This window comes from Colletotrichum abscissum, assembly GCF_030869225.1.
Source record: "Colletotrichum abscissum strain IMI 504890 chromosome Unknown Scaffold_69.1, whole genome shotgun sequence".
NCBI classification, from domain to species: domain Eukaryota; kingdom Fungi; phylum Ascomycota; class Sordariomycetes; order Glomerellales; family Glomerellaceae; genus Colletotrichum; species Colletotrichum abscissum.
This window is the reverse complement of record NW_026850513.1, coordinates 142,705-167,061: the sequence shown is the minus strand read 5'-3', so window position 1 is coordinate 167,061 and position 24,357 is coordinate 142,705. Positions and strand designations below refer to the sequence as shown.

The window sequence follows — 24,357 nt, the reverse complement described above, 5'->3', positions numbered from 1 at the left end:
ACACCCCGTAGCAAAAAGGAAATCACGGCTAGACAGATGATGGAATCCAAAATGACCCACTGATCCCGAAGGTTCATATTTCCGTCTCATGATTGTTGCGCCGGCCCCTCCTCCGAGATTTTGGCGCAAGCACTGCTGACTCTGTTATCTTTCTTCTCCTTTCCTTATTTTCCCGAACCTGGCGCCGGATCTCTAGGTATGATTAAATAGGGGGTTGATGTATAAGAAAAGGAAATGACTGAATCGCTCAGATTGACGCTCGAATAGCACTTTTTCTCCTCACGCACACGCGCACTTTCTCAATCTTTTCTTTTTGGCTTCTCTGATTCGTTTCTTTGCTTTCTGCCTCGATGAAGGCCATCGCTTCAGTGCGAACAGCTCACGTGGACCCAAACCACCCGAGACCGGCCGCCCCGTTCCCGATCCAGCTCGTCGCCTGGACCGGCGCCGTGCCGTCGAACCAGCTCTGGAGCTCACACTCGAAGCCGTCTGTCCCGGGGCCGAGAACGATGGACGCGGAGCCCGGGGAATTGTAAAACGCCGCCACCGCCGCGGCCGTGGTGGGATCGTACGGGTTCGTCGATGATGGCGGGGCCTGCTGCTGCGCCGGCGCGCCGAGGATGGGGCTTGTGGTGTCGAAGGCTGCTGCTTGCACGAGCATGCCCATGCCGTTGTTGGGGCTGTAGGGTGGGGGTGCTTGGGAGTAGATGGGTGGGGAGAACTGGGGGTGTAATTCTGGGGGGAGGTGCTGGTGGTGGTGTTGTTGCATTTGGGGCGTCGGAGGATGTTGCTGGTGGCGTTGTTGCTGTTGGAGTTGGTGGTGTGGTTGCGGCTGGTGTTGGAGCAGGTGGTGTTGTTGTTGGTGGTGTGGAGAGAGGGGTTGATGATGTTGGTGTTGCTGTTGATGATGGAGTTGAGGCTGGTGTTGGTGGGTTGTGTTCATGAGCGGCGGGAGCGGGAAGGCAGAGTTGTGTTGCTGGTGCATTTGCTGCTGCTGTTGTAGGCTCGGTGATGGGCTCGGGGGAGGGAGGACGCTGTTGGATGCGTTGCTGCTGATGCTGCTGTGTCGTAGTGGCACTGGCTTCTTCTCGTTCAACGGGGTCGGCGGCGGGCCTGGGAGCTGGTACTTGGGTGCCTCGGCGCGTGGACCCTTTGTGAAGTTGGATGGCGAGGGATGGAGCGGTCGGAGGGTTCGGTCGTTCTGATATGGTTCTCGTCAGCTTTTCCCTTCTCGAGCACCATTGGGTTGGAAATAGGGGCTGGAACTTACGCCGTCGGCCATACTGCCCTCAAGACTAAAGGCAGCTGCTTTGGGATCACGCGAGAAGCGCTCCAGAGATTCGAGCCAGCGGGAGGCGAGAGGCCAAGTCTGCTTAGATTCGATGAGGATGGACATGCACCGCTGGAGCATGTTCGGAGCCTGCGCGACAATGTTCTTATCGGAGCAGACTAGGATGGTTAGCACGATGCGGTTACATCTCCACGGCTTCTGGGTACTCACTGTTCCGGTACTTGACCAGGTAGGTCGAGAAAAGGCCGCAGCTGTAGACGCAGAACGACGCCATCTGGGCTCCCACACCTTCCTCCGAGGATCTGACGCTGAATTGAGCATCGATTTGCTCGTACAACTCCCGCACGTTTCGGAAGAGGTCGTCGGACATGTTGGCGAAAAACGCCCGGCGTTGCATATCCTTCTCGTCTGGTTTGATGATGCTATTCAGGTCAGTATTTGCGGAGGAGGGGGAGGACGAAGAGTAGTTGGGCTTACTTCTCGAGATACGCACGCCTCAGCACAATGTTGCATAGTTTCGTTATCATAGTGACACCGAGGTAGGCCTGAACTTGTCAACTCCAACTCCAACCGCAGTGAATCTCGGCACATACCAGATCTTCGCCGACGGACTTGTGCCCTTTGAGAAGAACCATACTCCATCGGTGATCTTGCGGAAGCTGCTGTTCCCAGCTTAGGATCTGCTTTGCTGTAATGGCGTACTCGCTCGTCGGATCCCAGGGATTGGCGCTCTTCATCGTTGCCAACGCTCGACGAGCGACTTTCCCCCAATAATAATGTGCTTGCATCAGACTCGCGAACAATGATCGAGACGGTTGGTGGATCAATGAAGGGTTCTCGCGAGCTGGCGGCGTGTCCTCGAGCGCGGCACGGGACAAGGGCTCACGGCCGTAGGCAAAGTCCTCCTCGTTACTAGGGAGAAGAGCCGTGATGTCGTTGGCAGCTAGTGACACGGGGGAAAGAGCACCGCAATGGAGATTGTCCTGGCCTATGTGTTGTTAGCAAAAGCCACGTTCGTCTTCGTTCGTGATCACAGACTGTGTAACATCCACTATGATATATTTGTTAGCAGAGCTCTCCCCCCCTTTGAAGCATTGTCCAACTAACCAAAGTTCTCCGTGCAGATTCCGCCCTGATAATCATCTCCCTCGTGGGATTCTTCATCTTGTAGAACTCTTCGCGATGCAGATGCATCAAGACAGCCATCCTTGTGGCAATGCCAATGTTGATCTAGCAAGCGTTCAGCACTGCCCGTATTAATACTCCATGCAGGGAACTCACGTAGCTCTTGTTCCTCATACCGCCGCCTTGCTGCGCTAGACTTAACAGATAAAAGGCTTGACATCTCTCTAGGGTAGGCTCTTGGTACAGTTCGTTGAGCGCGAGGCTGCTAGCCCGTTCCATGAAGAAGTCGACGGCTTCCATCTCCCCATGGTATCTCTGGGCCAGGGCTGGGGAGAAGCGAGCAGAGACACTGAGGATACCGAGTACAAGGAAGACGCTGACGGAACGGTGATCTTGCTGCAGCTGCCGGGGAAAAAGCTCCTTCGGAATGAAACCTAGCTGAAAATACTTGCGGGTGAATCCGTGAACTGCGTCGATGATTTCGGGTAGTGGTGGGAGAAGCTCCCATTCGTCTGCAGGTTTACGAAGAGCTGGCGCGCCGGGACCCCGAGGGACCTGAGCATCTGACGCGCTACGTCTAGCCTTGTCGGCTTCTCGTTTCGCGGCCTTCTCAGCCCTCAAGCGAGGATGCCGGTATTCGCGGTCGAGATCCGGCTGGCCTCGTTGGGGAAAGATGCTGTCGTTGATTAGCTTCGAGATCGCGTCACGGACGTTGCTCGGTGTGGACGGTACCATTCACTCGCTGGTATGCCGGCTTCCGCGCAGGATTTACACGGCGGCTGTCCCTTCTCATGCACACATTTGCTCCTCATCCGACGGCATCTGGGACACAGTTTAGCTCGTCAAGTTCGCGATATGTCCGCCGCACTGGCGAGCAGGACGAACCTCCGACAGGCTATTGGAGACCTGCGCTTGATGGGCGGTTTTGACCCATTTTGCTGCTGGGTAGCAGGGTCGAAAGCGCCGATAGACTCGCTTCTTACGCTCACGTTGGAGCTCATGTTCAAGGTTGTCAGATTTGGCTTGGTTTCTTCATCAAAATCCATCGCTCATGGGGTCGACTGCGCCCAGCCTCGCGGGTCTGCCGGTTGAGTGCCAGCCTGGAATGTACGCAGGCAAACCGCAAACCATGAAGGCAGACAAAGAGTCAAGTAGGTAGACCGAAGCTGCGGGGATGTGGAACTAGTTGACGACCGGTGGGAACGAGAAACCTGGGGATTGGCCGCGAAGGATTTCGTGGAGAACGGAATCGGTCGATGAAGAAGCAGGCAGACCACACGTCCCGGGAGCCGGGACCGCTGGACGGGGCGTGGGGGCCAAGGGACGAATATAGGTAATGTAGGCAGAAAGACGGTGGGAAAAGGGAAATATGATATGATTAGGACGTCAGGAGGTCGCGTTGTTTGATAGCATTCCACGTCCAAAAGTTCGTAAAGGGACGCACAAGAGCGGGTATTTCCATCCAGGCGGTAGGTAATCCTCTTTTTTTTTCTTTTTTTTCGCAGGTCTAGATTCAAATGAAGGCCCAAACAGTTAGGCTCTGCCCTCGTTGGTCCCCCTGAAAGGTTCAAGCGTGGGATTAGAGTTTACCGGCTGCGAGCTCGAGGCGCGTCAGTGATCGGCACTGGTGTCTGCCGTGGCTTCGATGGCGTGAAGCGGACCCTAATCCCGAAGGGCGAAACGCTACGTTACTTTTTTGATGGAATCTCTTTTGTTTGATTAATCGATAGAGCGAATGGAGAGAGGGTCGAAGATGCAAACTTCCTGCTTCAGTCTTCGAAATCCTTGACGGGACCCACGCGTTAATAAGTTGGGATAGGCACACACAAGCTGAAAAAGGTCGGTTGATGGTTGGTGAACTTGTCGGTGCCGGTTCGCCCACGTGCGATATCGAGGGAGATGCCAAGCTCTTGGACGAGTTGGACCATGCGTCTCTCTCTTTGAAGCTGCACAGACCAAGGACTTGAGGGTTGGCACAGGGGATGACCCAGTGGGATTCGGACGTTGTTGAGTGTAACCCACGAGACACACACAGAATAACGGCAACTTTGACTTTCAGCCACCCCGGTAGACACCCCGGTGCGGGTTTGAGTTGAGGCAACTTAGCAAGAGTCTACACTACCGTGGCTGTCACGGCTGCGTAGTAGGGCAGCTTGAGGTTGGTCTTTCTGGGGAGCATCTGATGTCAATGGACGGTGCGGGAAGTGAGGCAACCATGGGACTGGCCGGTGGCCGTTCTTTTCTGGCGTCAGGACTAGAATAAGGCGTGACGGGTGTGAGGATAAATGAGAGAATGGCGTCTCGCCAGGCTTTGCGAGTCAGGCTTGGATGAGGCTTGATCAACGTCATGCGGAGAGGACCTCGGAAACTGAGAAAGGTAAAGGGACTGACGGCGGGGAACAGTCCAGTCTCATCCAGGCCTGCCGTTGTCAGGGGAGCAGAAAGAACCGCCGAACCGCCGAATGGATACATCTCTCAGGTTCTTTCTCTGAGTACATGGTCTGCGGCGCAAGGTAGCGTCGGATGGGGGCCAAAACCGGCATGTCCAGACACCGCGGATCGGGGCCGTATGGGATCGATCACCGTCACCTTCCTCTCTTTCATGTTTCCTTCATCGTCGGCAAGCTTTCCGCCGCTCTGTGCCCCTGGTTCAGTTCATCCACTCAGGGTATTCGTACATTACGGAGCACAGCATGAGTGTGGCACTCGTCAAAATGAAAGTGATGCAAACGTGAAGCTCCGGTATGTAGGTGCAAAGGACGGAGGCACCAGAATATCAGCGAGAATTCTTCTGGATGCGATTGGCGCCACGCTACGCGGCGCGGCGGCGACGGCGGCACGCGCTGGGGCCTGCTCGTACTTTGGATCGGCTACGATAGCCTCTTGGGAGGCTGGAGACTTGTGCTCAGTTGAGCCAGGCGTGGCAGGCCAGGCCGTCCTTTCCCCTGCAGGGACCCGTACCTGGTGCAGCTCAAACACAAAGTCTCTTTCGTTGTCGCCTAGACGGTACGGATGATGCCGAATCCTTCGTAATGTTACTGTTAGTTCGGTTTACAATAATAGGACCGGGCTGGCCATAGTGTTGAGTGGCGTGATGGGCACACTTTAAGCTCCTGTTCTTGTGCAAAGTTTCGTAAGTAAGCACCCGTCTTGCCACGATCCCTGGTGTTTCCATCTCCATCTTCATCTCCGCGGGTGACCGTTCCGGCGTTCACTTCGGCCTCCGAATAGACCGTGTCTGACAGTCTGGCTGGTTGGCGACTTTGACATCCCATCGTGCCGGGCACCGAAAGTGTTGTCTTGCTGGTCTCCATCAGACGGGCCGTTGAGTATCCATTGGGCGCCGACTTGGCGTCTTCAATGTTCCGGCCGCTCGGGATCCATCTGAACCAATTGCTATGCCGTGAGACACTGACACGGATGGGGAAGGACTCTGAGTGAAAGGGTCTTCTCAACTCTGTGCGTTCGCTCGAGCTCCCAGAGGTCTGTGAGATATGGTCACGACTGGTTCGCTCTCGGGTAGCCGTCGATCCTGACCCAGCGCTATGTGGGAGCTTGTATTGACGTGACCCGGAGAAGTGCCTTTTTTGGTACTTTGATGATCTTGCGTTTAATACCGACATTAAACATTTGCACTAAGGTAGCTTATGGCAAGGAGAAAAATTAACACGCGAGCGAAAAAATTGTGGAAGAGCCTAGATCATCCTGCGTGCCTGCGATATCCGATGCTCAACTCTTTGAGAAGGACCGATCAGAAGACCCAAGAGAGAAAGCGGCAACCCCGTACCCGACCCGATGTTACTGAGCAGCATTGCTGCTCGTGGAAGATGCAGCTGCAAGAAATCGGGCGGGCAAGCAAACACGCGGACAAGGCAGGCTCAATGAATAGCGCAGTTTCATCTAGGTACCTTATGATTTACCTCTATCATCTATCATCTACACTACGGCAGTTTCCTCATAGTGTGTCCCTCTCATCTCCTTTGGTCCTTCCCGGTGTTTGTCACGGCTGATTAATCCAAACTCGGAATGATTTGTTGCAGATTATCCGTAAGGTGCCTTCCCGAGGCTTTCCATTCCGTCGGCACCTCCCTCCCTTGTCGCTACCACATCTGGTATAAACTCAGCCACAAGTGCTGCAACCCAAGCCTTGGTCTGTGCACACAATGTGTGGCTGGTGATCTTTCTGACTCGACATCTTCCTCACCGACATCTCTCACCTTACTAAGGCAAGGTATCCGTACTCTGTACGGTTACATCTAGTCAACAACAATCTATTAACCTTCCATATCCCGGAAGTATGAGCTCGGATTCTGTTGTTGTCAATTTGTCTTTGCTCGTGCCCCGACTTATCTTTCGAGATGGAAGGAGCGGTGTCGACGGATACAGGAGGCTTGTTAGTACTCTAACTCCAGCACCCGATGCTTGATTTGTCGTACGCAAGCAGAGTGAGCAAGTATTCGTAAGGTAAGATTGCACAATTTATTATACATGGTTCCTTATTGACTTGGTTTCAGCATCTACCTTACCTGGTCTGTTCTGTCCACTCGTATCCGTACAGTACCTAGATCTCCAGACTCAATATCTCAACTCCGAGCAAATCGGGCCGCATCCCAATGTCATCATCTGCAGGAATCTCAGCCCAAACTCCAATCGGTTGACCGGCAATCTCGGCCACAAGAAACGACAGCTCATGACAGTTCATGACAACAAGATGCTGCATATCAAGCACTTCGGGCAGGTCAAACTTCATAAGACGACGCACCTACCCCAACCCTCGGTCCATGGTACCCCGAAGTCGGGGTTACCCCATGCCTAATATTCCCCCAAATTCAAGCAATGCAGCAGCTAGCACCATATGTCCTCGGGGATAGCTTGGCGATCTCGAAAAAAAACCTAGTTGCGCTCAGAGCTCAAAGTCCGGGCTACTCCTCAAATCCCAATCAGCCGCTCTCCCGAAAGGAGCGAGGCAAGACTAGGTTGATATCTGAATTTCCACCCATCAAAGCTCGCCGTTTGCTAGCAGCTAAGCTTACTTGGATTGCGGGGAACGGGGTAGTGCCCTGCTTGCGATATGCGCCCGCCCCAATCTTGACCGATTGACGTTGCCTCCCCCAGTCAAATCACCAATTCACCACTCACCACTCCGCATACTCAGGGCGAAAAAGAAGCAATACGAACCATGCGCTTCTCTTCCCCACGGAACCCACGAACCACGAGGGGTAAGAATGAGGAGAAGAGCGGCACCGGCGTGCCGGTTGCGCGGCTCAATGCTTGTTCGGGATAGGCTCGAGTAAGGGTCTTGAGTCGCCATTCAGGTCATTGGGCTTATTTAGTCTTCCCTCGGTGCCTGCTTGAGCGGTAGAAGAATACAAGAAAGAGCGAACCTTGCGGACTCCAGTCGTCGTTGCTCACACTCTTGACGTGACGTCGAAGTTTTGTCTGCCAAGATGAGAAGCAGTCTTTTCGCCGCCGCCCTTGGAGGGTTGATTTCGAACGCCTTCGCGGCCCCGACACAGACCGAACCTTTCCTTAGGCAGGTCGATAACCAGACGTGGATCATTGGCAATGATGTGTGGAACATGACCCAAGGTCTCAAGTACGGCGTGAAGTTGTACTACAAAGACCGCGACCTGGTCGGAAACGCCGTTGGCCACTACGTAAGCTACAGTACGTGAATACCCTCATCGAGAACCTTGAAACTTCCCAAACGTGGAACTGACGCTCATCTTTTTAGACGGCGCCGCAAACGACATCGCCTGGTCCTCCGCGACCGTCGCCAAAAAGGGCACCCACGAAGGAACCCCCTTCATCGACGTCAAGTTTACGGCAAATGACGGCGACTTCCACTGGGTCATCTTCCAAGGCCTCGCCGGCGCCTACCAGTACTTTGTCAATCGCAATTTGCCCACCCTGGGCGAGTTTCGCACCCTCTGGCGCCTCGACAACATTACTTTTCCCAACGGAAAGACGGACCTCCACGACAAGCCGCTACCGAAGCTGGCTGACTACCTACCTGAGAACAAGGTCCAAGACGAGACCTGGCGCACGCCTGATGGCACGGGGTACATCACAAAGTACGACTTCTCTGACTTCATCCGCACGCAAAAGTATTATGGCGTGTATGGCGATGAAGTTGGGAGCTGGTATATCAATGCCGGCAAGGATTACTACAATGGCAACCACTTGAAGCAGGAGCTCATGGTACGTTTTTGGTCTGTAACAGTGATCTCGGGACATCACGCTGACATCTCCTAGGTCCACCGTGAGAGTGCCACCGGCGATGCCGTCCAACTCAACATGGTCCACGGCACCCACTTCCAAGTCTCCGCCGTCGACGTCTTCCCCGTCGGCAAGATGTGGGGTCCCTGGCTCTGGTATCTCGTACGTGAAATCCCCCTATTTCTCTTCGATAACCTCCATCAAAACTAACCACCACCCACCTTCCCTAGAACGACGGTTCCAAATCCGACGCAGACTCCCGCGCCGCCTCCGAATTCGCCTCTTGGCCCTACCCCTGGCTCGACGACGCAGCCTACCAATCCCGCGGCACCGTCAGGGGCAAACTCCTCCTCTCCGACGGCCGCCCCGCCGCCGGCGCCGCCGTCTTCCTCGGCGACAACCACCCCAACAAGACGGCCCTCGACATGGGCTCGGACTACTACTACACAACGTACGCCGACGCCTCGGGCGCCTTTGAGATCCCCCACGTCCGCACCACCTCGGCAGGCTACGCCCTTCAAGCCTGGTCCGCCGGCGCCGCCCTCGCCGACGTGACGACGCACATCCTCTTCAACGACGTCCACGTCACCGAGTCAGGCCAGACGACGGACCTCGGAACGCTCAACTGGGCCGTCTCGAAGCGCACCAAGCTCTTCCAAGTCGGCGACTTTGATCGCACATCCCTCGGCTTCGCACACGGAGGAGACCCGTATTTCGGCCACGCCATCATCGCCTCGTGTCCCGAGAACATCGTCTTCCGCGCCGCTACCACCGGCAGCAACAGCACCTGCTCCGCAAGCAAGACTTCAGACTGGTGCTACGGCCAGACCTACAAGGGCAACTACACAATCTCTTTCCGCATCCCTACCCTACCCGACCCGGCCCCCGCGTCGGCGAATCTCATCGTCTCGTTGGCGGGCTACTCCACGGGCGCAAGCAGCGTCGTCCTCGCCAACGGACAGCAAGTGGGAAACCTCACCAGCGGCGCCGTGGGAGTCGACTCCACGTCGGGACTGCTCAACGACCCGTCCGTGTACCGAAGCGCCACGGCGGCGGGCGAGTGGCGCCTGTTTGAGTTCCCCGTCCCCGGTGCGCTGCTCAAGCAGGGGGAGAACGAGGTCACGTTCCAACTTACGCGGAATACGACGTGGAGAGGTTTCATTTGGGATAGCATTGTTCTGGAATGGTAAAGGCTGGCTCTCCCTTCATTGGTCCCGCGCGGGCAAAGGAAGAAGAAGAAAAAGTAGGCTTGTGGTTCTGTGTATATAGTTGAAATATCCGTACATTCGATCAAACAAAATCCAAGGGGAAATGTTCCCCGAGCAAAATTCGTTCACCAAGGCGTCGGTTTCGGAAAGACGAGTAGTCGAAACGTGAAGCAAAAAACAAGTCAAGGCATCTTTGCCGATTCAACGGCGTTCGTGTTCCAATCAAACATCTAACAGTAAAGTAGTCCATCATACAATTTACACACGAGGCAAAGCCTAAGCCTGCCTTTTCTCCTTTTACGCCTTGTCAAACACCGATAGCTTCCAACACCCCCGGACAAGTAGTGTACCTCGACAAATCCACTTTAGCAAACGCAAACTAGGCATCGGCTGCAGGTACAACGGCATCAGTCGAGCTCTCCTCCGCCTTTTTCTCTGGCTCCTCCGTGGATGCTGTCTCTGCAGCTGGCGTCTCCGTGGGCGCGGCAGCTTCCTCAGCCGGTGCCGGTTCCGAAACCGAGGGAGCAGCTACAGCAGGGACCGCCTCTGCCTCTGCAACTTCTGAGACCTCTGGGACCCGAGCATTCTCAGTGGCCGCCGCCGCCTCTGTTGGCTCTTGTGCGGGCTTCTCAGGCTCGATGGGCGGGACTTCGGGCAATGGCACCGGGTTGGCAATCTCAGGGAGCTCCGCTGGCTCCGGATGCGGGGCCGCAGGCGGTTCGGGAAGTGGGGACTTGCTAATCTCGGCTTGGCGATCAAGCTCCGTCTCCAAACCGGCAAGCAGATCCGGGCCGTCGTCTTCCGGCACCATTTGCACTTCGGCAGGCGCTGGCGGGATCGACTCAGGTTCGGCGGTCGGGATCTCGACGGCTGGAACTTCGATTGATGTCTCGATGGGTTTCTCTGCGGGAAGATCGGCCGGTACCTCCTCCATTGCGACGTCGGCAGAGACCTCGACAGGAATCTCAACCGGAATCTCCGCCAACGGGGCTACGGAAGGCTCGACTGGGGGCTCGAGGGGTGCTGGCGGCGGCAACGCAGCCGACTCCTCAACGGGAGCTTCAATGGGTACTTCGACTGGAATCTCTAGTGGGATATCGGCAGGCTCAACAATAGGAGGCTCCAAGGGAGCTGGGGGTTCCAACGCGGGAGCGGGTGATTTGACTGGTGACTCCGCTGCCGGAATTACTGGCGACTTCAATGGCGATTTAACGGGAGACTTTGCCGGTGACACGACAGCTTCTGTGGATTGTTCAGGGATTGGGGGCGCAAGTGGCATCTCCTCGACCACAGGTGCCACTGGCTCAACCTCAGCAATCGGAACGGAAGGTTCAGCAGCGCTAGTTGGCGGAACAATGGGGCTTTCTTCCTTCTTTTCAGAAATCTCCTCCACGACAAGAGGTGCTGGCTCCTCGACAGGAGGCGGCGGTGCCTCCGAGGCTGAGAGAGCTTCAGAAAGCCCTGGAATCTCAGGGGCCCTCGGAGCCTCGGGGACCGGAGAGGGCTGACGTTCCTCGGGAGCGTCTAGCATCATCGAGTCTTGTGCAGCTTCATTTGACGCCACGGTTTGGTCACCGCTTTCTAACCTGGTACCCGAAGCATCGGTCTCTGCAGTCGTCGCCAACGAAAAGGTTGATCTTGTCTCGGCCATGGGGGAGACGATGTCGCCCACCTTTTCGGCAGGCGGGAGTGCTGTCGATGCATCCTGGAGCTCTGTTGAGTTGTCGGCAAGAGGTAGCTGATCAGGCAGAAGCGAATCCACTGATTCAGTGGGAGGCTGCGGAGACGGCTCTTTCGGGGGCTCAGGTCCATCACCCATAGGCATGTCAGCCTGCACAGGCTCGCTCTTTGGCGCTGTCGGGGGCACCAATGCTTCTGAAATAGATGAAAACTGAGCTGGTGGCTCTGTGGGGGACGGCAAGACTACGTTCTTGAGAGGGCTGCCCTTGGGAGAGGAGTTTGCCAGGTGTATGTTGGGAGGCGCGAGGTTGACGGGATTTGCCAACGGCGCAGCGCGTTTTGGCACTGGTGATTCGGGGTCGGTGAATTCTGCCGTTGTGTCAACACTCGGCGTGGGCACAGATGGAGATGCGTCGGTCATTTCCTGGTCCTGGCTATCCGTGTTCTCACCATCGCGCTGCTCCTCGTCGCCGTCATCGCCATCATCACCATCATCGTCGTCGCCGTCGTCGTCGTCATTGTCAGCCATCTCGCTATCGGGGTTGTTCGAGTCCTCCCGCTCTTGCTTGACAGCCTAGAAACCGATCAGTCACATGCTCTCAGTACAGGGAGTGCGGTAAACTTACAGGGTCCGTCCCATCCGCTCCCTCAACTTTGGGAGCTGCAGGAGCACCTTCTACTGGAGGCGCAGCAGCCGGTGCGCCAGGCACCGCCGGCGCAGGCAAAGGCAAGATCTTCTTCTTGCGACCGCGTCCCGGACCAGGCTTGTTCTTCTTCTTAGGTGGCGGTGGTCGCCGGACGCGCTGCGGCGCTTGCTGCGCAGGATCGACGGCCGCGACGGCCACGACCGTCGTCGAGATGATCTCGCCCTCGACTGCCTGGCCCTCCTGCAGCGTAATCTCCTGCGTATACGGGTTTCCTGCGGCATCGACTCGTCGCACAGTAGCCTTGGTCACCGTCGCGCCGGGAACCTGGCTCGAGACCGTCTTGGACGAGATCGTGACGGTGCCCTTCCTGCGCTTGGCCAGGTGCGAGACGGGAGAACCCTCCGAGTTGCGGTTGATCTGCTTCCACACCTTGATCTGGAAGCCCTTGGTCTCCGCCTCGTCCTCCTTCTTCTCCGGCTTGTCGGGCACGGCGTCGGTCTCGGCCTCTTCCTCCTCGGTCGGCGCGGGCCTCTTGTAGAGGACACCCGATCGCGCGGCGCGGAGGAGGTCTTGGCTGTGCTGGGGCAGGAGACCCGCGTCCTTGGGCATGCCCCAGGGGAGCTCGACGTCCCAGATGTCGTTCTTCTGCGTCGTCTCGGCGGGCGCGGGGGGCTCGACGCTCACCCATTCCTGGCGCCATTGGCGCACGGGGAGACCTTCAAAGTCATCGTGTTCGGTGTATCCGCTACGATTCGCGCGTCGAGTCTATCGAGAGTCACTGTGTTAGACTTACTTGCCACTGGTTGCAAGGCAATCTCGACTTGAGCCCAAATATCCACTTGACAGAACTTACTCCTGGCGCCATTGTGAAAACAGGGTTTCGAAGCGGCGGACGCGGTCACAGTATCCAAGAGGGGTTCGAAGCTGGTCCAATTCCAAATGATGCAGGGTCGCGCGCGCAGCGACGGAGCTCTGGTTGATTCGTGACGATGGTCCACAAATTCTGGACTCGAATGACAATGACTTCGTGGGCGCAGGCTAACGGCTATGACAAGAAAGCAATGTGCACCTCAAGTTGCAAATAATTGATGCGAATTGATGCGACGCGCGCGGACGCTATGTGGTTTCGCTGATGATTGAGCTACCGTCGCTGTAGACTGCCGTGGATTGGCTCCACCCAGAGACGCAGCCTCGTCGCGAACTCTAAAGACGGCAAGCGCGAGGACAGTTTTGCTTAGTCAGCTTACCGAGTTCACCGAGAGTTGATTGCTGAGACCTCGGTGTGGAATTCAACAAGGACCTGTACCGTGAGTAATCAGGAGGACATCAACAATGCTTTTCTCCAGCTTGGTTGTTCGATATATGTGCCTCACAGTTCCAAGCTTCTTTGAGTGAGATTTTTGCATAGTGAGTGGGATATGATCCCTCAGTTCCTATCAACGCGTACTCCCGCAGCCACTTGCAAAACTAGGGAGACCATCGACCTCGATAGTACTCGCATACGAGTCGAACGGAAGGCTTACTTGGCAGACAAGAATGACACACTCCTGACAAAGTTACAGCCAGGATTCGAACGCAACGGACAAAAACCATGCTATCCCGCCGTCCACAGTCCCGAGAACGACAGGCCTCAGTCATAGAAACGCCATTGCCATATCTATATGCTCCCAAAAATAAAAGCCCTGGTTGGAGATTATAAAAAAAGAAGTCAACACTCCAGAGAGGAGTGCATTTCATTTGGGGGAGTAATTGCCGCCGCGCCGGTCCCTACCCCTTTCTTTCATAAAGTTGAGAGAATCTCTTGACTCCTCCTCGCCCCCTTTTGATGGTCATACACCCCGATCTTTCCGCCGTTTTTTTTTCTTGTCTTCCGGCCCCCCCGTTTGAGTATATTGTACAGGAAAAGATCCCGAGTCATTGTTCCGTTGAGCTCGCGACGTTATTAAGTTGGACTTTCGCTCCACAATCCGAGGAGTTGCGCTGTTTAGTCGAAACTGTAGAGCCATCAAAAGTCAGTTTCTAATTACCCAAGCTATTGTCCCTTAGAAAGTAGATCTAGAGGAGAAACTCACCCATGCTCCGTTTGTCTGACAATATCGCCCTTGTTGCCCTTTTGCTTGCCAGCGGCGCCGCCCTCGACTACTAACCGATCAAACTTGTAAAACTGGTTGACAACGGCTTGCCTCTGTTTCCAAAAGTGTTAGCTCGTTCTCTATTACCTCCGGGCAATCCCGTCCCTCGTCCTCCCCATCCCTAGTCGTCACCCCAAAAACGCCCCTTCGACGAGAACGGGAAGGTGGAGTTTCGTGAGGAGACACAGAGCCCACTAACCTTGAGCTTCTCAAGCTCCTTAATCCCCTTTTGAATCAACTCCTGCACCTGCCGCGGGTCCTCGACCTTCTGGTGCTCTCTGAAAGCATCCCTCGTCCGTCGCTTCGCGTACTCGCGGAAGTTGTAGGTCGCAAACTGTTCGCCCGTCTTCAACAGCTGGCGGTACTACAGTTGTCGCAAAGAATACTGTTAGCAAAAGCTCTTCTTCAGGCGTTTTCGACGCAACGTCTTGGCATCTGGATCTTTCGAAGTCAAATGGATAACAGAGTCACAAGCATGTATGCAGTCGGGAGGAATCCTGGGAGAGTTGCCCCGTCGTTTTCTACATACCAAAGACCGAGCCTGCTGCGGCGCATCGCCCTTGAGAGCTTGTATCGCCGTCGCCATCGTGAATGCGCTTTTCGTGTACTTAAATGCGGTGCCCCGTGCGGGAGGAAAAAAAGACCTATCGGTGGCTTTAAGAGGACTTCGTGGGAAGTTCTGCTGGGGTGTGTCGTCGTGAGGTGCGGTTGCGAGAGAAAGAAAAAAAAAAATAATAGCTCTCGGGCAGTGAAGGAGGCGCAAATGGGAATTATTTCTCGAGGTTTCGGGGCGGGAAACGGACCTATGATGCAAACGCGGTTTCTCTCCTCCCGCTCGGCGTTTAGCCTTAGCGGCCCTTTCGGGGCGCGGCATTTTACTAATCCGCTGTCTAAGCCGCTCCCAATGTGCCGGGTGGCCGATCTCGCCTTGTACCTCTAGTTTTCATCAAGCACCAAAGTGAACGTGGCCGAAACAATGAGCAATCGATTCATCACCATTTGGTTTAGTGAGATTTCTACCAACGCAATTGGGATCAGTCTGGAGGTTGATTTACAGCATGAATTTCAATTCTAGCTATGCATAGTTTATCCCATTTTGCACCACGACAGGCCATTTCAGAACCTCCTCCATCACAGACATCACAAACTACACATTTGCGATGTGTTTGTAAAGTACCTCTATTAATGCTTATAATCTACAATGCCTTGCCCCCTCGTTCCTGGTATCCTGACCCTGCAGCTGACCAGTTCTACACTGCGCGGCCACAAAAAGGGGGGTTGGGCAAGAAAAAATGTCCCGCGTCTTTGATATATGCCTCTTGAGGAGCACTATATATATGACATTGTGTGTGTGGTAAGTATGTTCCTTGCGCCGCCAGACGCCACTACTATGGCGCGGCCATTATTTTGAAATTAGGGTAGGCTCATGAATAGCTTCTCCATCTCAGGGTAATTAGGTGTTCTAGTTGCGTCTGTTAGTTGATGGCTTGTAAAATCTTGACCAGGGCGAAGAAGGTACTTACCCCATGCCGGTGACGGGATCCCATCCTGCCACGGCGGAAAAGCCCTTAGTACCGCAGCCTGGATTGTCGCCGTTGGTCACGTCGTTGAGAATCTCAGGGTGAGCGTAGAGCGTGGGATTGATAAAGCCGACAGGCTTCTTGCCCGCCTCAATACGCTTCTCGTTGATCATGTTGACAATTGACCCAACAACAGGTGCCGACGCTGCGAGTAAGTTAGTTCTTGCCGAACAGATACTGGAATTTGGAAGTCGAATGTCTCACCTGATGTGCCGAAAGAGAGCGAGAACTTGCCGTTGACGGCAGTGACATAGTTGGCGCCATTGGCAGAAATGTCCGGGAAACCTCGCACCGTTTTGGAGTTGTTGTACCGATCTGCACCATACGGCGGCGCGTTCTTTGCGTAGTACTGCTCCATCATCTTCTTTTGGTAGTCGGGAATTGCGAAGACGTTGGAGAAACCTCCACCAGAGAAGATGGCCTTTTGGCAGGCGCTCTCAGGGGTATGGACCGTCGATCCCTCCAAAATTTGAGTAGCACCAACGGAGGTAACCCAAGGGCAGCCGCCGGGGAACGAAGGATTGAAGATACCCTGCTGGCCCTCGTTGTATGCACCAGTCTGAGTGTCGATGCACTGCTTGCCGTTACCGGCAACACCAGAGTCACCAGAAGAGTAGAGTACTGTGACGCCCGCCAGGCCGAGCTTCATGTACTCGGCACACTGGCGCTCGACGTACTTCTTGCCGAGATCCGCCTCGTTGAAACCGTAACTTGTGGAGATGACGTTGACCATGGGGACGGAGCCGCAGACCTTTTGGCTGTATTGCCCGTCAATGTTGGGATCCTTGGAACCGCCACCTTGGAAAGTGCAGTAGCTGCCATCAATCGCATCGAGAAAGTTGTTGAAGCTGGCACCCTGGTTGAGGTCACCGACCTGGTACAGAGTTGTCGTTTGAGGGTGGATCATGGCCATGGCAAACTCAAGATCGAGCGCAGACTCGCCATTGAAGCGGAAGCTCTGGTTTGTGGTCTGTACTACGGCGTTCCCGACGAGGCTGACAATGGGGCCCTGTCCCTTCGCACGAGGCTCAAATTCGTTGAAGTACATATCCAGATCCGACTGAAGGAATGCTTGGGGCGTGTACTCGACGATGCCGAGGGTGTTGTTGGACGACTTGAGCGACCCGGGAGGGGTTGCGTAGAGCGCCCGCAGGCAGTCCGGAGTGATCATGGAGTCGCACTGGTTGAGATCCATGAGGGCGTTCATGACAACCGCGCCCTGCTTGGGTCCGAAGCCGCTGTCTGGGCTGCCCTGAATGGCCGGGTTCTTGCCGCCAGTAGCAACGTCTCGCTTGGCGAGCTCGCGCTTCCTGAGTTGCCGCTTCTTGAGCTCTTCGATGTGGTGCTCCTCCAGATCATGCTTGGTGTTCTTCCTTTGCTCTCCAATGCGCTGGTCAAAGTGAACCGTCGGCGTGATCATGTCGATATGCTGAACCAAATGCTCCGGAACGTGGTACTTGTCGCAAGCCACGTGCTTGTGACCTTGTTCGTGCTTGTACATGTGGTACTCGGTCTTCAAGAGCCGCTCCATCTCGCCTACTGTCCCGTTGAATTGGATCCAGCTGCGACCTCTTGTGAGCTCGACACGACTCCGGTGGATGCCCTCGCTCTCAAGCCATTGCATGACCAGAGCAATGGACTCCTGCTTCGGTGCAAACATTTCGGCGATTTCATCATGGGTCCAATGTTTGCCGTAGTTGGGCGAGTCGGGGTGAGCCACATCGTTCATGAACTCGTTTGCGCGGTGAAGGTTTGACTGTGCAAGACCAATCCGTACTGGCAGCCTGGCCATAGTGTGTAGTTTGTGATTCTTGGCCCATTCTCTTCGCGCGGGATGCCTCTCCTCGTGCACGACGTGGCTGTGCGACCGTGTCACCGGGTTTGCAATGGTCACCGCCGCAAGGGCGGTGAAGAGGGTGGCTACAGCGCTCAACTTCATCGTGTATCTTGGGGTCGTTTTCGTCGTCAAACGGCTTCCTCTCTACTCTCTCACTTCACACAACGAATCGAACCTAAGTCAGAAGAACCGAGCGACAAGGCTGGCTATTTGTTGATATTTTAGTAGCTGTCGTCCAGTCATGACGAACCCCACTGACGCAAGGTAGCAGCTCTAGACCTGACGAATGCGAAACCGGTTTCAATAGGATCCTGTGGGCTGTTTGTCTGGTGGTGACAACCCAAAACGAACACTTGGGTGAACGGCAGCCTGAGCGCATGGGATCCTGTGGCAAAGACGGGAACACCTCTGACAAGTGCAGTTTCTTACCCCCCCGGACCCCGGTTCGAGGAATCTCTTCGCGGCTCGCCAGGCTGGCCTCATATCGGGAAGTTGTATGAAAGATTGATCAACAACAAGCCGATAGCCGAAGGTTAAGCTTTGAGGCGCGAGGTACCCCAAACAATCGTCTCATATAGGTCCGGACCACCCCATCAGGACGGGTTCTAGTCGTTTGCTAAACAAAGATGATTCGTGGCCGATTCGTGCTGGTCATGCGAGACGAATCATCAAGCTTTCACGGATTCTTCTGCTCAAGATGGATTTGGTTCCGATGCAATTCCTCAAATGACTCGAGAGGCGAAGACAAGGAGAATTGGAAGGAGGAAAACAAAAGTTTGGATAAGGTCAATTGAAGGCTCGAGCCGCCGTCTGGTTTTGGGTGAAGGAAAGATGAAACGCTCTCAGGTATGAGATGATTTGGCTTCGTGATACGGCTGCATAGCCAGCTTGTGTAGCGCCCGTTGCTCGTTAATAATATCCCACAACTCTTCAGTCTCTTGCTGAGCCTCTTCATCCGTGGCACATTGTTGTGCATGAGACTCCTGGAACGAAAGAATGGCGGCCTCGAGCGCATCATCAGGCAAGCCAAAGCCATTGAGCATCTTGCCGAATCTCGTCTCTTGTTCGAGACTTGTGTTTAGTTGAGATGTAAAGGTGAATTGCCGCTCGGTCTGAGTGGGCTTGACAACTGCAACAGCTTTTGTGGGTCGAGGTGTTTTCAGCAATGGCGGAAACACCAAGTTCGTCACAGAGGCATTGAGGTCTGTCAACTCTGTGGGGTGACCGTTTTCGGCCAGCTGCCATTGCAAGATTTTGCCTTTTGCATGACCGGATAAGATTGTTGTGCCATCATGGTTTGGTGCCAAGCACAAAGCCGAACCAGCATCTTCATCAGCAACTCCAATCGGTGAATTGACTTGAACGACAGTCGACGATGATTCAGTGCTATTCGGACCAATGAGCGGCTTCTCACCGAAGAGCTCTACGAGGTAGAGAGCCCTGTCCTCAGATGAAACGAAGACGGCACGACCGCAGGGATCCATGGAAACGCACAGCGGAGCCGTGGAGAACAATAGTGTACGTAGAACATCGCCCGTTTGATAATTCCAGATGATGCAAGTCTTGTCTTTGCTGGACGAGACGCAAATGTTGGTTTCCGGGTTGACACTGCCACTGACAGCGAGCGATGTGATGGCAGCCCTGTGGTTGGCGAGCGTACGGTCCGGCTCGCTCTCCACAGAAGCATCTAGCTCTAGCAGACGGGAGATTGTCCAAACATGAATGTTGGAATCTTCGGAGCCTGTAAGGATGTGATAGGGCGTGACGGCCAGACACGAAACGGCTTGGACGTGGCAAGGTGGTGTGACCAGCTGGCGACCAGTGCATGTCTGTTGTTTCGTTAGCCACAACAAGACGTTTGGAATTGCATCCGGGAATAGGAAATGTTTACCTCCCACAGGATCAACCTGCCCTCGGAGGTGCCTAACGCCAAGACATCGTCAATCAACGCCAAGCTCCGAATGCGTTCTGGAAAGGTAACGACTGTTTCTTGGATGCCCCGCGATCTTGAGTAGACGTGAACCTGGGACTTTTCGTGCTGGGCGGCAAAGACATGCGAGTCACTGATAGCTAAGCAGTGGGCCGGGGTAGCACTTCTCTTGAGAGTTGACTTGACGGTGTAGCTGGGGCTAAGAGTATGGGCGTAGATGCCGATATCTTTGGATACGGCCGTGTTTGCCGCGATAGGCGGGCCGCAGATACAGGAGTAGAGTTCTTCCGATAACATGGTGGAGGGGTGAGTGACAGAGAGGCGGTATAGGGAAGAGGTGGTAAAGGCCGAATAGGCCGCGGGCTCGTCGGAATCCGAGACTGTAGAGATTATCCGAGAGCGGCTGTGACTCCGGATGCTCGGCTGAGAGAACGCAAGGGGTGAAAGAGACCAGGCGAATCGACGGCAGGGTTCGAAAATGGAAGCCGACGATGCCTAGAGCCACGAGGTGAACAAGACTTTGTCCTCGTGCTCGGGAAGTGAATCAGTGCCACGAGGTTGCGAGATGGGCGTGGCGTCGATCCGTCGAGGCGAAGTAGGGTATCGAGTCTTGGAAAGCACGTTGAAGGGCTTGATACTAGACTCAGATCTCTCCAGGTTTTCAAAGTGCGAACGCGAGAGGCAGAGCAAGAGCCAGGGCGGGAGCGAAAGTACAGGACCAATGCCTGGCGTTAGTACCAAGCAACGTTTCCTTCTTCGAGTCGTCTATGACACACTGGTGTGCTTGTGGCGTTGAGACTGGAAAAGCCAAATATCAGACTTAAGAAAGTTGATAATGAGAAGTTGAGCTTGAGATGTGATGAGGCTGAAGACCCGGCTGCACGTCGCATTGAGAAGAACGATGAAAAAATTCGAATCCACTTTTCCCGAGGTGCGTTATCGATAGCAATCGAGAAACGGCCCCACCACGGAAGCGGCCCCCTGGGTTCAGGTCGCCAAGGGCCTATTGGCAGTCATGCAGTGCAGTTGATAGTGCGAATAGAGCAGCTAGAAGATACGCTAACAACCGATGGCCACTAGACGTTGTCTCGCGCAGGCGCCACGGAGGGGGTTGACCTGTAGCTTGCCTATAATTCAGCCACTAACTCACCCTTACAGCAGAGAAGGAGCTCTCAGAACGCCAACTGCTCTCCCTAGAGACACTAACAACGGTCTCCACGCGGTCTGGCTTATGGGAGGGAAGGAGCGCACAGGGCAGCAGCTTCAACTTGGCAGGTGCAGCTAAGCTGGAGCTCCCTTACTTCCTGCACGCCGTGAATTTGCAACATCATCGCCAACCATCAAACGACACCACTTCAACTTCATCTGTCCATGCCATGTTTTTTTCACAAGACATGTCTCTCCTTTCGCCCCTCTACTGCGTAGCAGACGCCACGAAGCCTGTCTCAGACTCCACACTCTGTTGTCTTGATTCGCCAATCTCTTCCAGTTCCACCCTTCAACCTTGGTTTCTAGCGGGGAATCTACTACCTATAGACAATCCTTCGCTTTCACAAGCCACCAACGAAGCAAGACTCTGAAGTTTGAGCTTCCTGTTGTCTTACATGCTTGATACCGCCTCAACCGCCTCCTGTTCGTATCACTCACCGCCATGCGCCAGTCCTTTCTTTTTCATCAAAAGATCGCCGGCTATCTAGTCAGCTCTGTGCTTTGGGTCTCGGGCATCCGTCTGACGTGACGCCCCGGCTGCATCTGACATCTGCATCCATGATACAATCACAATTCATCTGCATCTCGCCAACAGGAGGCCTGCAGGTTACTGCCGCTTGATTCTTGACAGTTGGGGATCGAAGCATCCCGCAATCTGCTACGGATACCCAAGCTTTCAGCCGTTGCCTTGCACGTACGAATACCTGTGCTCGGTCCTGATTCACTGATTCAATATGCCGGTAATCTGCAGAGTACCTCACATGCCTCGCTTGATAGGGCAACGACATCAGCAATGGCGCCCCTTCTGGAATTTGAGACGAGACGAGGGCAAGGGAGCCTGCGGACCCATTGCGTCCCTCACGATCCTCTTGTTTGGTAGATGACGATTGTCCAAAGCAGGTCATCAACCCGTCACAAGATTGCCAGCCGCCCTCCGACTCTTCGACTGCTCCATCCAGAAACGCGTACGTAGTCGCGATCTCTCAAGTTGGTTGGCTCTGGGCTGTCAATTTCAAATTTGTCCAGGGACAGCTTGCTGGGCTTACATGCCCTGGTCCATGCAGACTCTGACCCTTGCTCACTGCCCTGAACAGCCGGGGGAGGGTACGAATCGACGTTGCATTTTAATCCAATGATGACCTGCTGGGGCCCTGTCTTCTCAACAGCCGGAGGAGCAGCAAACATAGGATGCGTCGACACATTGCAACATTGTGCAGAGTGCGCGACGCATGCGACCTGCGAAGACGGCAGATGGCATGCGATGCAACCTTTCAATTTCACATCATCAATGACGAGGAAACAAGACATACGTACTTCGTACAGATTGTCAGTCTGTCAGACTGGACGACGGCAGAAGGCGTTCTGCTGATAATCCTTGGAAACAATGAATTGAGCAAAGGTCGACACTACGATGTTCATTTACCCCAACTCTCAGACATCCGAGCGCGCGGCGAGGGAACCAGATCGCCGGTCTACCTGGTTTATACAGCACGATGCCAGGGACTTGACCCTCTCGCTATCCTATCACGGTTGAACTCTCTGCTGGTCTGCTGCGCCGTCCCTCAATCTCCTGTTGATCTCGCCAGGGCCAGTCAATCCGGAAGGGGACAACAAAAAAGGGAGGGCCGAGAGACGACCCTCGCACAAATCGATCCAAGTTGCCACACACACACAACGTACTGTACGGAGTACGGATACACAACCCACATATCGAGCCTGCATACAAAAACATGAGCACGCCAAAGACACACACATGGGACAAACTCAGGCAGGCAGTGCCGAGACAGAAAGCTGCCATCTGCCGCAGAAATCACTTACTGAGACTTGGTGGTCACCGATACTGTCATTAGAGGAAATGACAATAGCAGGAGAAACAGAACTGCAAGCCTTTCAGGCAGATGTCAGGACCCTCTGTGCTACAGTTTGCATTGCAAGCTGCTGTATTTGCAACGATCGTGTGCGTGCCGCCGCACAAGGCCTGCCAACACATGCGGATATGGAGTACTGCGTACGGATACAAGATGCAGGCTGCAGACGCAGCAACACAGACGCCTCGGCCGCCCTGGGCCGATGGCACTAACATGGAATACGCGATGGGGCTTCGTTGAGGCCTGCCAGGGGTCTGATCCGCCGCGTTGGTCGTTGGTCGCGGGTTGTTGGACGGTTTTTTGGAGTCCAGTCTGTTCTTTTGGGGACCCTTCGCTTCGATCCCTCGGAACTCGATTTTGTGATCGATTCTTCTGTGTCATGCTTCACCAACATTTGATTGCGGAAACCCCAGTGCAACGTGGTGGATATTATTCGCGGAGGTGACAACTCGTTCGAGGAGAAAACTCTTTCAACCTCCATCTCGCAGCCGTTTAAGCCTCCATCGTACAGGTCACGGTGGACACGGCCATGTGTCATGAACACGCACTCGGGTCGGGACAATTAATGACAGTTCACAGGCGAAGAGCATGCTTCAGACAGAATCAGACGCCAGCCCACCTTCCAAGCTTCGACGCCAAATAAGACCAATATTGCTTCTGCAACCGTGTGGCAGCGAACTGCCGTATGCAGCGCAGATATGCACAGAGAGCCCACTACCAGCGTAGCATTATTGAAGGCGCAAGAGGTCCTCGCCCACATCCACCTACGTTGCTTTTTCTTCTTTTTCTTCCACTGTTCGACAGACTACAGTCCGACGATACGGGTACGGAGCATATCTAGGCTACGGATACCGGTTACTCTATGTATACATACTTCGTCCGGACACCCAAGCTGTAATTGTTCTTTCGGTGGACCGAAAATCGGGGACGCGATGCTTGCCGTTTGTTACTCGCTTCGCAATAGGCAACGCTAAGAGGCATGCTGCCCCTGACCCGGCCATTCTAGGCGTCTCCATCCCGTGAGCTCCGGAGTCCCGCTGGACTGGTTCCCTCACTGGTTCGCAAATCGCAATGGCCTTGCGGCAAGAGTAAAGTATCATGCGGTATCCGGAACGCAAAGTGGACGGCACGGGTGGTACCTATGCTGTGGTTCGCGCAGACTCTGCACGCCCCGGAAGTGAAAAGAAAAGAACACCAAAGCCAAGGGACGGCCTTGGCTGCCACTCTGTACAAACTACACATGCACAGTAGGGGTGCGGACGACGCAAGGGCGAAAAGCACCATGCCTGGCGAATTTTTGTCTCACTCTCACGACTAACAATGGCCGTCAGCATTCTGGTCGTCCTACGGACCTACGGTCTACAGAATACTTATAGTCTCCCTCCGTGTCGGTTGTCTGAGATGGTGCAGCAAGCCCGACAACGTGTATCGCACTTACATTGATTAATTATTGTTGCTGTGGCCCTCGAGGTGTCACGGCATACGCAGCTTTCCCCTCCGGCAATCTCTGGGAAGCAATCTTTCTCATTCTCGATCCCTTGCCGTCACCCTCGAGGTATTCGGAGACGGAGCTCTCTCCCGCCACACCCCCCTTCTCATCTCATCTCATCTCCCTCGTCACGTCGTGGGCC

General features: G+C 54.7%; 8 protein-coding genes across 8 annotated transcripts; 1 reads left to right on the top strand and 7 right to left on the bottom strand.

The window, feature by feature from the left end:
- Positions 1–379: 379 nt before the first annotated feature.
- On the bottom strand, positions 380–3,417 carry CABS01_15583 (uncharacterized protein; the record flags this gene model as incomplete). Its single annotated transcript, XM_060548917.1, has 10 exons — positions 380–1,201; positions 1,271–1,449; positions 1,502–1,713; positions 1,769–1,836; positions 1,885–2,279; positions 2,330–2,342; positions 2,399–2,521; positions 2,573–3,092; positions 3,149–3,238; positions 3,302–3,417. 10 exons carry the CDS (start codon positions 3,415–3,417, stop codon positions 380–382), a joined length of 2,538 nt encoding a protein of 845 aa, XP_060391709.1.
- Positions 3,418–5,125: 1,708 nt separating this feature from the next.
- Positions 5,126–6,046, bottom strand: CABS01_15582 (uncharacterized protein; the record flags this gene model as incomplete). Its single annotated transcript, XM_060548916.1, has 3 exons — positions 5,126–5,415; positions 5,562–5,901; positions 6,038–6,046. 3 exons carry the CDS (start codon positions 6,044–6,046, stop codon positions 5,126–5,128), a joined length of 639 nt encoding a protein of 212 aa, XP_060391708.1.
- A 1,817-nt stretch (positions 6,047–7,863) lies between these two features.
- Positions 7,864–9,825, top strand: CABS01_15581 (rhamnogalacturonate lyase; the record flags this gene model as incomplete). The annotated part of the gene is made up of 4 exons (XM_060548915.1): positions 7,864–8,083; positions 8,151–8,617; positions 8,672–8,797; positions 8,866–9,825. 4 exons carry the CDS (start codon positions 7,864–7,866, stop codon positions 9,823–9,825), a joined length of 1,773 nt encoding a protein of 590 aa, XP_060391707.1.
- Positions 9,826–10,222: 397 nt separating this feature from the next.
- Positions 10,223–13,035, bottom strand: CABS01_15580 (uncharacterized protein; the record flags this gene model as incomplete). Its single annotated transcript, XM_060548914.1, has 3 exons — positions 10,223–12,097; positions 12,150–12,935; positions 13,024–13,035. The coding sequence occupies 3 exons, from the start codon at positions 13,033–13,035 to the stop codon at positions 10,223–10,225; spliced, it is 2,673 nt and encodes an 890-aa protein (XP_060391706.1).
- Positions 13,036–14,154: 1,119 nt separating this feature from the next.
- On the bottom strand, positions 14,155–14,888 carry CABS01_15579 (complex 1 protein; the record flags this gene model as incomplete). The annotated part of the gene is made up of 4 exons (XM_060548913.1): positions 14,155–14,164; positions 14,243–14,355; positions 14,502–14,666; positions 14,832–14,888. The coding sequence occupies 4 exons, from the start codon at positions 14,886–14,888 to the stop codon at positions 14,155–14,157; spliced, it is 345 nt and encodes a 114-aa protein (XP_060391705.1).
- Positions 14,889–15,715: 827 nt separating this feature from the next.
- On the bottom strand, positions 15,716–17,821 carry CABS01_15578 (Pro-kumamolisin; the record flags this gene model as incomplete). Its single annotated transcript, XM_060548912.1, has 3 exons — positions 15,716–15,764; positions 15,826–16,027; positions 16,087–17,821. 3 exons carry the CDS (start codon positions 17,819–17,821, stop codon positions 15,716–15,718), a joined length of 1,986 nt encoding a protein of 661 aa, XP_060391704.1.
- A 740-nt stretch (positions 17,822–18,561) lies between these two features.
- On the bottom strand, positions 18,562–19,946 carry CABS01_15577 (WD domain-containing protein; the record flags this gene model as incomplete). The annotated part of the gene is made up of 2 exons (XM_060548911.1): positions 18,562–19,548; positions 19,611–19,946. 2 exons carry the CDS (start codon positions 19,944–19,946, stop codon positions 18,562–18,564), a joined length of 1,323 nt encoding a protein of 440 aa, XP_060391703.1.
- A 3,782-nt stretch (positions 19,947–23,728) lies between these two features.
- On the bottom strand, positions 23,729–23,968 carry CABS01_15576 (uncharacterized protein; the record flags this gene model as incomplete). The annotated part of the gene is made up of 1 exon (XM_060548910.1): positions 23,729–23,968. One exon carries the CDS (start codon positions 23,966–23,968, stop codon positions 23,729–23,731), a length of 240 nt encoding a protein of 79 aa, XP_060391702.1.
- Positions 23,969–24,357: the final 389 nt, after the last annotated feature.